The sequence below is a fragment of the Gobio gobio genome (assembly GCF_949357685.1).
Source record: "Gobio gobio genome assembly, chromosome: 22".
Lineage (NCBI taxonomy): Eukaryota > Metazoa > Chordata > Actinopteri > Cypriniformes > Gobionidae > Gobio > Gobio gobio.
The window spans coordinates 41,180,128-41,197,276 of NC_137118.1; the positions used below are offsets into that span (position 1 = coordinate 41,180,128).

General features: G+C 39.0%; 1 protein-coding gene across 1 annotated transcript in view; it reads left to right on the top strand.

Annotated features, from left to right (window-relative positions):
- The first annotated feature begins 2,490 nt into the window (after positions 1-2,490).
- Positions 2,491-17,149, top strand: part of sez6l (seizure related 6 homolog (mouse)-like) — an 81,038-nt gene continuing 66,379 nt past the window's right edge. The window contains exon 1 of the mRNA XM_079804426.1: positions 2,491-3,234. Within this exon, the coding sequence (XP_079660552.1) occupies positions 3,153-3,234 (82 nt within the window). The 5' untranslated portion in view covers positions 2,491-3,152. The remainder of the gene's footprint in view (positions 3,235-17,149) is intronic.

Consider the following 17,149-nt stretch of genomic DNA (forward strand, 5'->3'; position numbering starts at 1 on the left):
AGTGGCGTCATACCTGCACCACTCTATACGGTCAGCTGCAAAAATAACTGCCCACACCTTTTCAGCGCTAATATTTCACTGCGTGTCTTCAGTAAATCCTGACAGTAGTTTTTTTTACGTCAAAAGAGGGTTTGCGCTGGTGCAAGCTGGTAGTAAATCTGGCCCTATGTGCTATGATACGGATTATGCGCAGAACGATTACTGGTATAGACTTGGCCGGCATTACTGGGAACGCCCACAAAAACCTCATATCCGCCATATGCCGTGGGGGAAAACAAGCCATTAGAATGAATGCACGTAGACCTTGTTAAAGGGATAGTTCACCCAAAAATGAAAATTAGCCCATGATTTACTCCCCCTCAAGTCATCCTAGGTGTATATGACATTCTTCTTTCAGACAAATATAATCAGAGTTATATTCAAAAAGTCCAGGCTAATCCAAGCTTTATAATTGCAGTAATATTTGCTCTGTTTTTGAAGTCCATAAAAAATGCATCTGTCCGTCAAATAACGTGCTCCACGCTGCTCTGGGGTGTTAATAAAGGCCTTCTGAAGCGAATCGATGTGTTTGTGTAAGAAAAATATCCATATTTAAAACTTTATCAAGTAAGGTTCCAGCCGATCGCCTTTACATTGCATTTACATTGTGGGGGAATGGACTGTTTTCCCCCACGTCGACTCCGCCCCCACGCCACGCCCCCAGCTATGACACGTAGTTTTTTTCTGAATATACAAATGACAGCAAAATGTGACGGACTTGTTGTGGCACTAGTTTGGACTAAAGAGATTTGCTTGTTGTTGTCGTTTGTTATCGTTGTATAAGCAGAACGTGACGGTTGGTTGGTGTGGTATTTGTCCCGTCCCTCCTGTGATTGGACGGCTGGGTAAAAAGTGACAGTGATGAATGCTGCGTTTTACCCAAAGTAGAACCTTCTTCGACTCTTGACCACTGGTAAAAAAAATGGATGCTCAGTGCCTCATCACGCTACTGCTCCCATTGAAAACAATTGGAAAAATACGCTAGCCTCAGGAAGAAGCACTTTGCTGGACACACTAACCTAAATGATGACAGAATTTCAATCTTTGAGTGAACGGTCCCTTTAAGTGAACTTCTCCTGATGAATGTGTTCTTTTTCTCTTCTGGAACACTCACTCAGAAGTAATTAACAGAGATTATCACAACACAGCTTGTTCCAGCTAACAAGCATTTGAAAACAACGCTCTCAGAGAAATTACTTTCTTCTCAGGCCGCTGGATTGAGAGAAAAAAAATCTCAAATATCTCAATGTGGGCCGGGGGTCTTTATTTGGTTTCTGTCCAGCTCTTCTCACATAGCCGGGCATATCTGTTTGAAACAGTCTGCTCTGAATGTGGCAACCTCCAACTTGAGGTCTGTCTCGTGTCTTAGTGCAGGCCAGGAGCCTTTTAGCCAGAGATGAGAGATGTGGGATAATTGCTAACACTGTTACTGGACTATGAATTCCCTTGACCGGTGAAGTCATGCATGATATCATATTTGGTAATGTAAGTAGAGCCTAACCTCTCCACTGGGAGTCTTAGATTGCATTTATGGTAAAATGGAGACTGGGGTTAGTTGTCACCCCATTGTCTGCTACATCCCTTATACTATGCCCTAAAAGTAGGTACTCTTTTTGAGAAGAAAAAGCAGATACATTTGAGTTTGTAGCAGAAGAGAATGCCTTACTATCGATCAATTACCATTTCAGTCGCATCTGACTCTTGGTGATTTTATGGCCATCTCTCACCATACACAAGAGGCTATCCATGAATATTCTTGGCTATGTTTTTTTTTCTGGGGTAAGTTGCCCAACCCTCCCATTACATGGCTTGGGACTTGCACATACATTTACTCCAACAGCCAATTTGGCATGTTCAGAGTCCAAGCTGACACGGGGAGAACATGCAATCTCCCCACACGAAAGGTCTCCTTGCTCAGCCGGAGCTCGAACCGAGGACCTTCTTGCTGTGAGGCGACAGCACTACCCACTGAGCCACCATGCCACTCGTTGACTTGTCTCCGCCTCAAATGTCACCGCTGGCTGTACTTCTGATGCATAAGGCACACTTAACTGGAAACACTTTAGGATTTTCGAAGTCGTCACTTGATTGGTTGAATTCTACAGGAGACTTGAGTGTCGCGTTCTTTAATGGTCCGCCTGGAAACAAAGCCGTTGTGATGCCAAACCCCCTCATGGAAGAAGAACACTGTCATGTTTACACTGTGACAATGAGCGCTTATCAGGATCAACTAAAGGCTATGTAAAGTTTGCGGCATTTACTCTTTAAAATACATCCAAGAGTTTTACACACCAGTCTGTTATCGGAGGGACATACAGTAGATGGTCAATTTTCACGCCTATAAATATGACATGAACAAAACAAACTGTGATTGGTTGCTTTACATGTCAGTCAGACGGACTCTGGGCGGGCCTTGGCCAATGAAAGCAGCGATGGCGTTTGGAAAGCTGCAGTCAATCTGAAGGTCTGGCGACGCGAGACTACCCGCTGACATACTACCACATCATACAATTTACTTCTATGCATTCAGTCACCGTAAACCAGCCTGTAAACTATCTATCTATCTATCTATCTATCTATCTATCTATCTATCTATCTATCTATCTATCTATCTATCTATCTATCTATCTATATATCTATCTATCTATCTATCTATCTATCTATCTATCTATCTATCTGCTTATCCATCCATCCAGCAAATAAGCATTCTTTATTTCCCTGAACTCAGATTGGGAACTGTAGAAGCAAATTCCCCTCACAGCATCAGCAACTTTTACACACACACAAAGCAGAAGGCAGAGAGAGAGAGAGAGAGAGAGAGAGAGAGAGAGAGAGAGAGAGAGAGAGAGAGAGAGAGAGAGAGAGAGAGAGAGAGAGAGAGGAGGGGTGAGTGAAGGAGAAGACACACTGCGGAGTTCAGCAGAGGAGAGATGAAGAGAGCTGGAGACAGAGACCAAACCGACATCACAGAGCTGTGAACACACAGGAGCTCACGCAAACACGCCGCCTGTGAGTTCAACTCCACGTCTCTGACACTAAGCAGCTCTTCTGTGGACTTCAACGCCGCATCTGTGATTATTGTGGTCTGGACCCCCTTTGGACTGTGTCTTAACATGCTGGGAGTTCAAAGTGGTGCTCTGCTGCTTGGCTTGATGGTTTGGATGGGAATCCTATGGGGAGAGATCAAAACCCAAGGTAATGTTCATTACTGCACTGATTCATTCACATGCCCTTGTGTCTTTGATGGACTGACACTGCTAAAGCCCTCCTGGAAACTTTAACACCACAACCACCTCACTTTTATTGCAATTACGCACAGCCTGCTTAATAAAAGACTCGTTGCAGCACAAGTTTAGTCATCCTGATGCGACGTGTGGGGCTTGCGGACAAGAGCATACGAGACAAACATGCCGGTTTTGGGTCGTGCATGCGCTGCCAGAATTGTTTTCAAGACAAAAGTGGGGCAGAAACATTGAACAAACATGCTTGCGCGTGGATCTGGTGCACAATAACGCGCGTGGACAAAGAAACGCTGCGGGATTCCAAATGAACGACGTTTATAATGTAACACAAGTATAGGTGTAATGCACAGACATCGCGCTTACCATTGTTCGTCACACTCAAGATTGACAGAAGGAGACTTGCGCTTTGACTGCAACGAAATGAAAACGCATTGGTTTGTTGTTGGCTATTGTGTGCGTGTGCTTGTCCATTCATAAGCATGCTTCATTTACAAGCTGTTGTGAGTTTGTGTGTGCAAGGTTGCGGTAGAAATAAATGATTTCTTTTGTAAACCATGTGTGCTTGCGTCAGAAACGGGCAGTTTGATTTCAGTAAGTGTCACCTCCCCAAAACAGGAGCACTCACCCTCCCTGACCTGGTGTAATAAATGCAATGCCATTGCATTATTCATGCAGATGCGTGAACAAGAAGTCAAATGACTGTGTTGGTTCATCCACCCGCGTTTTTTCTTCCCCGAGCAGCTCTTTAATCACTTGCTGTGTAAATTTAGCTCAGTTCCAAGCGCGTGGGCAACTCATCTTTAATCGGGACATGCGCGAGTGCATGTGGCTCCATAACACAGTTCTGTCCTCTAGTAAAAAAATACCCGTTTATTTTACCTCAGTGATGTGCGGTGATCTTCAGAAATGACAAGGGAAAGACCCCACTCTGCGTTTATTTTAGTCTAATGTAAATTCATGTTCCAGCTCTTGCAGCTTTGACGTTTCCACTGTTTCCAGGTTGAATGAACAGCATTTCTCTTACACTAAAATAAAATAGGCCTACTACATAGCCTATATTATTAGAACTACTAAACATACAAGTCATATGCGTATTAAAAGTTTATTGCTTCAAAAATATTACTACAATAATACGTTAGCAAACATTTCATACTTTATTACTTTAAATGGTTGTTTGTGTTTTATTATATTAGTCGTAATTTGATCCATAGGCCTAATCATCAAATATATTCACGGTCGAGCTTCTGTTACTGTATTAGCAGACATGGAGGTTCTGTTTTATTGTTACCAAGTCATTTCAAGTTCATTTTGATTCAGATATGACCGAGAAAAGTAGTGATATTCGAGTCTATTTAGTGATTAGTTCGCATTCACGCGCACCTGTAGTGAACGTCGTGGGCGGGCTTTAATCCGTTGACAGGCAGCATGATCAGCCAATAGCAGTGAAGCAGAGACAATTTCTCACGCGCAACAGGCAGGCTGAAGAGATTTGACGCAGTCATCTTCTGAAGCGGCATCTTTTGGATTGAGTCATGTTTTGTAATATTCGATTTTTATTTTATTTTTGACCTGCCTAGGAAGGCCTACTTGCAACTAATTATGACTTTATCACTGTGAGTGGCTGTTAACCGATACATATGTTCAAGTCATGTCGAAAAGATCGTATTTACGAGTTGAACGCATATGAACGTTAAGCTACCACAAAGTCGTGAGTACGAGTGGAAAGTTTGGGATTTTCTCGAGTCTTTACGAGTTGGGGCGTGTTAGTGAGAAACATGGCGGAATAGGTATGCCTTTACGTGCCCGTTTCAGGTAAAAAAAATTGGACACGAACGACCTCTGATGTCGTGTTTATGTTAAGTTCGGAAATAATTTTGATACCCAAATTCCCGAGATGGGCGTGCCATAAACTGTAAACATGGTGGCGGGCAGACTACTGTGACAGGTATGATTTATTAGTTTTTCCCCCAAAACAGCTATATCGTGTTGACATGACAAGACATTAATGTAGGCCTAGTGGTGCAGGGTTTTTCAAACTTAATGATGCCAAGGACCCCCAAATATGATGATCCTTTTATGAGGGACCCCCTTCCTAAAATCCATCTTTATATTTTTATGTATGAAAAAAACATTTAAACTGTTAGATAAATAGTAAGTGTGACATTATAAATGCAACATATTGTTTCCCAACTTAAATTGGCTATACTTAATGTTGGATGTATAAACCTGAAGAACATTTTCAATTAGAAATGATTTGTATAAGCAACTTTAACAATAAATGTATGTAAGTTAAGCATGCAGCTTATGTACTGCGTTGAGAATATTGCCTTACAACCCCAGTGGGCAAGATAAAAGGGGACTATAGTGAAAAAAACTTACTAGAAAGATACAAAGCAAATATATACAATACTGGACAGTATGTATACGGCAAGAATGTTCGGTAGAATTTATCCATTTTTGCTTTGTCATTTTATTCTCTGAAATTTTCTGGGAACCCCTTCCAAACTCAGTCCTGGAGGGCCGCTGTCTTGCAGTGTTTAGCTCTTACCCCAATTAAACACACCTAAACCAGCTAATTGGTGTCTAACAACCGTCTTTTTAGACACTGATTAGCTAGTTCAGGTGTGTTTATTTGGGGTTGGAGCTAAACTGTGCAGGACAGTGGCCCTCCAGGACCGAGTTTGGAGACCCCTGCCTTAGAACCTTCTGGAGGACCCCAGTTTGAAACCCCCTGGCCTAGTGCATACCTATACGAGTTATCATTTGAAGCATATTGTTGTTTTATACACAGCGAAAATAGTCTACATTTGACCGAAACAGATATTATTTTTCATTTTAATAAGATTTGCCCAATAAATAGGCGAGAATAAACATGGTGTCCTCCATGATTCCTGTTCATTTCGACAACAAAGCACTTGAATGCAACAAGCTCGTAATCATGACTTCTGAAGAGGGAATTATGAAATTTCCGATAGCACGTGAAGGCAGCATTAGCAGACATTGTCAGGCTTCTTTTATTTTCAACAAAATAAGCTAATTCCCTGCACAAAATATAATACCTTTGTAATATAATAGGCCTATATCTAAGGATAAATTTAACTGTGGCTTCATAAATTAATATAAAGTTAAAAAAGGAAAACACACCTTATGCACATTCTTTGTTCTTCATTTTCGAGAAGTAGAGTTTAAAAACCTTGTGTAGTTCATTAAGAGACGTTACACCGCCATCTTGCTCCGTCAAAAGTGACTTGAACTCACCTGACGTCGTAAACATGACTTGAACTTCCCAGGAGGACTTGATAATACGAGTGTGGTTTTCTACTAACAGGTAGTTCTCTGCAGGTAGTTCACATCCCTTAATGTATCATGCGAAAGATGGCAGGTTGACCAGCTTTACATGGCTATTACAAGAGCTGAAATATTGGATAGGCTAACTTTGCACAGTGATGAATGGTAAGTGTGATGTCAATGAATTTAATAGTCTTAGTCTTGTGTATATTACGTAGCCTATTTTTTCCCCAGTGCCCTGCCCCACAGATTTTCATAGTTATGTTGTGTTCGATTCAATTTTCTATTTCAACCATCCAGTATTCGGTCTGTTCAGAATATGATAGGCTATAAATACATAAAATGGCAATGCTAGCTTTTTTTTTTGCAAGCGTAGAGTTGTTTAAGTTCTAGATATCATCCACATTCAAATTCATGTTGAGTTAAATTGAACACAGCATGAGAGCATTCAAAAGTAGGCTATTGTCTAGAAATCGTCAGCATCTGTGTTAATGACTTATTACGGAACTTAAATTTGTACTGAACCCAGCACATTCTTTTAACTAGAAGGGTTAGATTACAAAAGTTATCATATCCCTCGTGTGCACTCTGGATCAGGTCCCATAATAATAGAGCTCTCATTGTTTTGGCACACTGTACTGTTGAAGGGAACGAGATCTTAGTTACACTCTAGGTGTCTTTATTTACTGCTGGTGATATAATAGTTGGAGCGCTTCCATGCTGGGAAACGCATGAAATATCTATTTTACCACCGACTCAAATACCTCAAATGAATCAAAACTATTTTATTTGAAAGAAATAATTCACTCTTTACTCTCCATGGTGTTCTTTCGCACGTGTGTGAATTGTTCTGGTCGCTCTCTTCCATGCAATTACAATGAGCAGGGAGCTTTGATGCTTCAAAAGCAACATAAAAGTAGTCCATATGCTCTGCTTCAACAGAAGAAAGAAAGTCATACGTAAATTAGTCATTTTTGAGTGAATAATTCCTTTAACTGCGACGCTTGCTACTCCTAACCGATTTGTGAACAACCACAGAATTATTGTCGCCTGTGAATTTTAAGCAAATTCTCAGTTGCTTTCCCAAAAGTCTGATCGACTATTCCGGCGGGGCTGTCAGTGTTATTTTCACAGGGCCAGAACTCTCTTGGTGACAGACTGTCTGTTCTGCACCTTCTGAAACTCACTCATCTGGAATTTGTCCTTCTCTTCCCATCACATCAATTCCAGTCTTTCTCCGCAGCTCTCCCTAGTTTCTGATTCACAAAGCCAAATCAGAATAGAAAGGGCAAGAATGTCCTGCAGGAAATGTCTGATAGGAACTAAAACAAGTGTGTGAGATGTTCTCCCAGAGGACTACAGGCTCAAATGTGTGTGTTTGTCTGTGGCAGTGTCCTGTTCTGTGTATTTATGGAGTGGGAAACCTGAGCACTGGGTCGTTCTACAAAACAGGTGCCTTTGGCTCATTAACATGGAAATAATCCCCCGTTTTTTTTTCTTTCTGAGGCACATTTATAAAAGTTACTTAAAGGGATAGTTCACCCAAAAATGAAAATTCTGTCATCATTTACTCACCCTCAAGTTGTTCCAAACCTGTATGAGTTTCTTTGTTCTGCTGAACACAATAGACGATATTTTGAAGAATGTTTGTAACCAAGCAGGTAGAGCAACTATTGACTACCATAGTAGGGAAAACATACTATGGTAGTCAATGGTTGCTCTATCTGTTCGGTTACAAACATTCTTCAAAATAGAGGCCGATCGGTTTTGCCGATTAATCGGCACTGATAGCTGATTGGTGGAACAATCGGTTATCGGCAAAAATCCACACCGATAGTTTTTCCGGGTTGCGTCCGTTGCTGGAGCGGCTGAGACGGGTGCGCTGTCATTACACAGTACAAGAGCTCTGAGAAGGGTCTGCTGGCATTATATAGCACGAGAGCGGCCTCTAGAGGTGGAAAAAAAGGTAAATAACAGCAGTGTGTATGTTTGTCGTCGAGGCTGAGAGGACGCTAACATTAGCAGTACCTCAAGCAGTTAAAACAATGTGATAAAAACACATGCAAGTTCAAACCAAATGTTGCATATATAAAATTGGTGATGTGAGAAAGCAAACGTCATGCTGCCGACAGAAACATAAACAAAGCAGAAGCGCATTCGTTTTTTAATTAGATAACCGCCTTCTAAAAAAGCAGACTGTTTGGATTTATATGAAATGGTAACACTACAATACGATTCCATTTGTAACTTTAACTAAGGTTAATAAATACTGTGAGAGTATTGTTCCTTGTTAGCGTGTTAAATTCAACATTAAATTGAGTTTGAATTTTTACTTTTATCTTTTAACCTTGGGTAATGCACTATGAACTAACATGAATGATCAAGGTACAATTGTATTGCTCATTAAATGCTGTAAAAAAGTATATTGCATAATGCATATAGTTCATGTAAGCTAATACATTCTTGTTGCATAGGGACTTACATAGTGTTACCTATGAAATGTACATGCATGTTTCTAGGTTATAGGTAAAGAAACAAATTTGACATGTTGTAACGTACTGCTCCGAGACAGAGGTTGAGAATCCAAATGCAGCTTTATTTGTAAGGGGTAATCCACAATCGTAGTCAAAAACAGGCAACAGGTCATACACAGGCAAGCAGTCCAAACAGGCAAACAAGGCAGGAGAGACAGGCAAACGGGTAATCCACGGAACAGGCAAGAAATCCAAAACCAGAGACATGAAACCAGGGAAACGCTCAGAAATGCAGTTTACAACAAAACAAGACTTCGCAGTTGATGAAAGAGTGAACATGGTTTATATAGGCTGGGGTAATGAGGTAATGTGACACAGGTGCAAACAATGAGTGATGATGAGTCCGGGTAAAGGATTATGGGTGATGTAGTCCTTGATGGAGTGACAGTCTGGAGTGGAGTGCCCTCAGGTGGTTCTCATGGGCACTCACAGGACGAATTGTGACACATGTAATATTTAAATTTTTAAATTATTTTCTGAAGAATTTGTTCTGTTTGAACTTCTCATTATAATATTCATATTTTTAATTTAGCACATTTTCATGGATCAGTACTGTTTTTTATTTTATTTCTTAGTATATAGTTCAGGACTGTTTTATGTATGTTTTTTTTTTTAATCCAGTATCCATTTGAAAAACTATCGGTCGATTAATCAGTTATCGCCAAGCGCGGTCCAACCTAGTTATCAGTATTGGTAAAATCCACTATCAGCCGACCTCTACTTCAAAATATCTTCTTTTGTGTTCAGCAGAACAAAGAAACTTAAAGGGTTAGTTCACCCAAAAATGAAAATTCTGTCATTAATTACTCACCCTCACGTCGTTCGAGACCCGTAAGACCTCCGTTCATATTCGGAACATAAATGAAGATATTTTTGTTGAAAGCTGATGGCTGAGAAAGGCCTCCATTGGCATTCAGTACACTTATACTCCCAAGACGGATAAAAGGCACTCAAAACATCGTTACAAACTCCATCTCACCACAATGACTCTACAATAATCTTACGATGCGACGACAATAGTTTTTGTGCGCAAAAAAAATCAAAATAACACCTTTTTCCAACTTGTTACTGCCTTCCGTGTGTGCCTCCACGACGCATGCGCGAGAATATGACGCAGATCCGGCGTTCGGACAGATGACCCAGAAGTGATTTGTTTACAATCAGAGGAAGACGCGCGTATCTCAGCTGTTGGATTCTACATTGATCGTGCTTTAGGTCTCGGCGTAGTGCTCAAAATGGGGTTAGAGTGGCATTTCATGGAATCCCGAACCCCGGCGCTACGTCATATTCTCGCGCATGCGTCGTGGAGGCACACGCGGAAGGCAATAACAAGCTGGATAAAGGTGTTATTTTGATTTTTTTTTGCGCACAAAAACTATTGTCGTCGCATCGTAAGATTATTGTAGAGTCACTGTGGTGATATGGACTTTGTAATGACATTTTAAGTGCCTTTTATCGGTCTTGGGAGTATAAGTGTACTGAATGCCAATGGAGGCCTATCTGAAGCCTTTCTCAGCCATCAGCTTTCAACAAAAATATCTTCATTTGTGTTCCGAATATGAACGGAGGTCTTACGGGTCTCCAACGACATAAGGGTGAGTAATTAATGACAGAATTTTCATTTTTGGGTGAACTAACCCTTTAAGGGTGAGTAAATGAGGACAGAATTTTCATTTTTGTTTGAACTATCCCTTTAAATGTTCTAATTGAACTAAGGTCTGTGAAACCAGGCCAATGACTTTTACTATGGTTAATTGTAGACTTGTTCTTTTATCGTTTTATATGGGGAGGTTGAGTTGGGTTTGTTTGTCAGACCTCATTAGCATGAAAAGTGAATATTTGTAGAAATATCAGCCAGTGGCGTATAATACTGGGGGGGAATATTTTATTAATATTTTTAATGAATAATTAGATTTGCCTCAAGATGGCACAAAACAATTCATTAACACTGTGTTTGTCTGATACAATGTTTTAAATAATATTGACATATTTTAAATTATAAAATATTTTTAATTTAATTAATGTGTATTATAAATATATTTAAATAATTAAATAACAATAATTAAAATATTAAATAAATTGTATTAGCACCAGTGGCGTATAATACTGGTGGGGAAAATTGTTTTAATATTTTTAATTAGTAATTAGATTTGCCTCAAGACGGCACAAAACAATTAATTAACACTTTGTTTGTCTGATACAATGTTTAAAATAATATTTACATATTTGATATGGTAAAATATATGTAATTTAATTCATATGTATTATAAATATATTTAAATAATAGTTGAAATATTAATTACATTTCATTACTTTTTAAAATTCAAAAATTATTTAAATAATATATATATTTTTTTTATTCCCCTTTTGAAATGCAAAAAGCAGTTTTCATAGAATGACTCTTGACTGCACCTGTGTGGGTTTGTTGATTCCGGAAATGTTGGGCTTCTGTCTGGTTCTGAATCCATTCTGAGGTGTTTGTTTTGCTAATATTGTCTATCCCTAATCTGATATGAAAACAAACATTGATGTCCGTTGAGCGCTGGCATGTTCGCTAAGTTCATATCTCAAGCATAATTTGTTGGCTGGCGTTATGGTATTATTTCAGTTAAGCATGTGGTGCGTTAAAAATAGCAATAAGCTCTTAAGATTTCTGTCTGCATCAGGATACTGTGTTTTACGCAAGATCACTGGCATTTTATAAGATCTGACAGTAGGGCTGCTTGCGTAATATCAGCTATCCTGTAGCTCTATACCGGCCTGTGTGCGTACCGTGTATCTTTGAAAGTGCTTTCCGCTGTAGTTTCCTCCGAATGAGAGGTTTGCATCTGATGCCCTGGAGGTTTGCTGACAGGAGGGCGACTGACAGCTTCTCTTCAGCGCCTGGAGCCCGACTCAGCATGCAGCTCCTCCTTGTTCACATAGAGGATTCTGTAGTCACTGGGATTTGGTGAGACTTTCTTGAGTCTGTCCTACATCACTAAACCGACGAGATGTGTTGCTTTGAGGAGGTAGAAGAGATACGGATAACAAAGATTATAAGTTGGAGATTTTTTTACGAGAATACAAAGTGACATTGTAGAGGATACTGGAGGCCAGTTGTAGGATTTTAAAAAAAAATTATTACATTTTACATTAAAGCCTATTAGAAATCTACCTTGTGTAAAAATATGGATAAATTGAGATTCCCAAAATCAAGATTCTCCCACGATTTAGACCTGATCTGCTGGCGATTTGATTTCGCCGTGCAACTCAGTCTGGAAACCTGTACATTCATTTCTTCTGCTTCTGTTACACTTTTGCTGGAACCAATCACTAACTGGCTTATCCACCTGGCGTGCTATTGGTGGGTTTAACACGATGGCGGATAGAGAAGCGATGGGTCGTTGCCCATTGATCACGCCTCTTGTGGTCTGATTGGTTGAAGGACTATCCAATTGCGTACAGAGTCATTTAATTTATGCTTGTTTATCACGCCTCTTGTGCAGTAGAAAATACAGAGCAGACTCCCCAGACCAATGTCAATCTTAAATTGAACTTGGTCTGGTGATAGCCAGACAACCCACGATTCTGAACAGACAACTAAATAAAATAACGTAATTAAATAGAGGTTCTGAAAAAATTATTAAAATTGGTTTATTGGTTCAATGACTCCCTCATTTGCTTCATTACTGGATGAATCAGCATTTTTGAATGAATCTTTTGATTGAATGATTCAGTGGGCCCTATTTTAATAATATGAGCACATGGTCTGAAGCGCATGGCGCAGTGGGACTTAGGCCATGTCCGAATCCACTTTTGATAGTTTAACGACGGAAAAAATGGTCGGCGCATGGTCCAAAACACTGGTCACTTCATGCGTTTTCTCTGCGTTAAAAGACCAGGTGTAAATGCCCTCCGAAGCGCATTTGAGACTGATTTAAATCTGATCTCTCAAACCACTTCAGGAGGTGGTCTGGGCCGCATTCCAGATGGAACTGAACCGGTCTAAATGCATGTGGTTGTTGAAACCACACATGTACATTTTATTCCTCCCAACAATGCTACAAAATAAGTGTGTGAGAGCGAGTTATAGGCAATATGTCATGTTATATTCAGATATGACGGCGCTACGGCAGCACGCATCGCCGCAGACGAGCAGCTGAGTATCTCTTCATCAAGCCAACGCACAAACTACCGCTAATTCAACCGAAAGTAAGTCGCAGATGCTTAACACACGGTCATCTGCATTAAAAGTAAAGAAACTGAATGATCTTACCAGTGCTGTTGCGCGTGAATTGGAAATCGGATTTATATCCGTTTTACGGAGACATATTTATGTTACCAAGTGTAAATGAAATCGTTTTGATAAATCAGATAGCTATCTGATCTGTAAAAACATAAAGTAACCAGGTGTAAACTGGCCCAATGAGTCATGGGTGTGTTTTGGGGCGTAACGTGCAATAAACCAATCAGTCTCATCTCCCATTCCCTTTAAAAGCCAGTTTTGCTTGCAGCATGGCTGATCCGCTATTTACATGGCAGAACATAGACACCCTCAACCTGACGATTCAATTTAAATACATATTGCCACGATTGGTTAAATAAGTAGCCAATTTCATTTGTCATTACTGCAAATAGGTAATTCTGATACATGCAATGACTATCCATTATGACATGTAGGCATCTTTATCTTTATATACACAATAATAATCTTTTACATTGTAATCCTTAGTTTTAATATTTGGCATGTTTGTGTGCTGCTGCGTCCCTGTGTGTGTAATAAGCAGAGTGTACGAACGTTGTGCACCCGCCTATAAGCGCACATTAATAACTCGCCCTTTAAATAACACAAAAGATACTGTTGACTTTAGACCAGGTTTTTATTGGTCAATGGCGCAGTCGATTTCAGTTGCTTCAAAATAGCAACGTGCCTGAACACACATCGTTTTCATGGGCAAACAGATTGAAAAGCGTTTTGAGGGTGTATGATAGGGCCCAATGACTCACTCATAAATAATTCACTTGTTTCTTTACTAGATGAACTGTTAGATCAGCGTTTTTGAACTAATCTATTGAATGAATGATTCAATGACAAATATGTTTTTAACAGTCACTTTTCGTAACAATGTAATGGAGACAATTGTTTTTTGAAGCAGCAAGTTACTTTCAAAAGGGGATAACTATATCGTAGTATATCGTTTTGATCACTATATCGTAGGCATTGGTGTTTATATCCAAACTATAAACCGCAGAGGTGGACAGTAACTAAGTACATTTACTTGAGTGCTGTACTTAAGTACACTTTTTGAGTATCTGTACTTTACTGGAGTATTATTGTTTAGGGATACTTTTACTTTAACTTCACTACATTTGAAAGACAAATATCGTACTTTTTACTCCACTACATTTCTGTCAAGATCCTCAAAGTCGAAAGTTGTTTCTGTAGCAGTTCTGAAAGTCAGTGGATTATTTTTTCTTCTTTAAAAGTCTTTTTTTTTTTTTTTTGCAGACAGCCTATCAGTAATCACTCTTGTATAGGGTCCTGTGAAGTTTCCCAACATTTTTTTTCAACACTGATCAGTTTACAGCAAAATGGAAGAAGACTGTTCCTTGGCACAGTGTGTGCACCCATGGCTATACTTAAAAAGTATGTTTCAGTTTTCTCAAAATATTAAAGATTAGTTTAGTTGGCATACACTTTGATGCATGTCTCATAAAATGTAAATGTCTGGGAGAAAGAGAAGAGTAAACAGTTGGGAGAATATTGGATGCGTATCAGTGTACAGGGTCCATGCATTCAGCCTTAAAGTGACAGCAGCTTTGTAAAGAGCTTTGCAACTTTTATACAAGAAATTGAACATTTCAATACTTGTATAAAAGTTACAATGCTCTATACAAATGTAAAGTAAAGAAATGAGTTTTAGGTAGTCGTATGCTAGCATGTCGGATGGAGCATCACTGACTGGCTTAAACCACCTTGGTGGCATAATGTGGATTTATACAACAATGCAACAATAATAAAATAATGCATTGACATAAAAAAGGAAATTTACTTTGGATACTTAAGTACTTTTAAAAACAAATACTTCTGTACTTTTACTTAAGTAAAAATCTGTTTTTAGAACTTTCACTTGTAACAGAGTAATATTTGACCAGTAGTACTTTTACTTTTACTCAAGTAATAGAGATGTGTACTTTGTCCACCTCTGATAAACCGTTATACTTCTGTGATCATTTTAATTATTGTAAGACAGAAATAACAGTACTTGTAAAGCAATTTCATACATGATAACTAATCTGGTTCAGCGGCCGGCAGCACGAACACAAACAGTCGAATAGTTGTCATTTAGGAATAATTAATCGAAATCATGATCTTTTAACGGTTCTCAAGAAGAAGTTCTTCAAAAGAAGATATTTTGAAGAATGTTTGTAACAAAGCAGATAGAGCAACCATATACTACCATAGTATTTTTTCCCCCTACTATGGTAGTCAATGGTTGCTATATCTGCTTGGTTACAAACATTCTTCAAAATATCTTCTTTTGTGTTGGTAGGCAGAACAAAGAAACTCATGCAGGTTTGCAACAACTTGAGGGTGAGTAAATGATGACAGAATTTTCATTTTTGGGTGAACTATCCCTTTAACAGGGATATGTATTGTGTATATAGAGTATTTCCTTTTGTTTAAACTCAGTTATACAATTCACATTTCACAACCAGTTACAATCCCCTCTTGACCTCAGCTGGGATATTATATGTTAGCTGCCAGAAACAGTGTTACCTTTGTAATTTATTTTGCACGGGCAAATGCCCCTGGAGCAATCTGTGTTTTGCTGAAGGGCAAAATATGGATGCTTTTCTTCTTTAACCCATCAACCTATTGGTTCACAGCCGATTTAATTTGAACCATTACACTCGCTTGCCAGGTAGGCAGTGTGTAAAAGAGGCAGAGCCTTTCAAATGAAAAAAGACGAAGTGAAATGAAGGCCCTGTTTAATGTTTCCCGATGAAAACGTGAGGAAACAGTTTAGTGTAAACATCCTGACACAAGAGTTTCACAGCCGAGCATCTGTTGCCTCGGAGTGTTAATGAAATTATCAGGCAGTGTTAATCAGCCCTGACTGATCGTATTGGTCGGGTGAATCTGACAAAACTAATGAATGGCCCAAAGGATTAGTTCTCATTAGGATCCTGACCATGAAAAGAGAATAGTGCATGTTTTGTGTTTAGTTGCACTGCATCAACTTATGAATTGCATCATTAAATGCACTAAAATGTTTACTGATAGTGGGTAAACTGTACAAGGTCCAATAGTTAACATTAGTTAATGCATTAACTACAATACATTTGTTACAGTATTTATTCATCTTTAAGTTAACATTATAGTTCATGTTAGCTGTAGTCTCCCTGAAATCAAAATGGAAGTTTTTTGGCTTTTAGCAGGAATATGTTAACCTTACTGTTATCTATAAGCTGGTGTGCTCCAAAACAATGACAAAATTCACATGTAGAAAATATACGCGTTCAAAACTTAGTCTCTCACTTCTGTCAAAATGGACTCTTAAGTGGGCCTTTAAATAATATTAACACATGGAACTTTTGATTTTATGAGATGTTGATATTAACATCAATAACTGCTTTAGAAGTATTTTTCATTGTTAGTTGTTAACTAATAACTAATGCTAACAACTGGAAGTGAAGTGTTTACTGAAAAGAGTGTGAGTGCATGACTATGATTCGTTAAAGTCAACATGGAATAGAAACCAACCTTTTTGAATGATCCTGGTATTATTTAATGCAAAAGAAAATGGTTTGTCTCAGAAATGAATTGCATTGGGTTGCGACCACCATTTTGTGGGTTTTGGGTTGTGACCACCATGTTTCTCCCACATGTTGAGCCATGGTGCTCAAATGGGAAATGTGAGTTTGAATCTTCTTTGTTTTGTGTCTTGATGTAGTTTCCCCTGATTACATGTTCTCTCTACTGTTATTGTGGAAAGAAAAGACCATGAACGCACATTTATTGTAATGGAATTATGTGTAGAATCATGGGCGTCGGAAGCT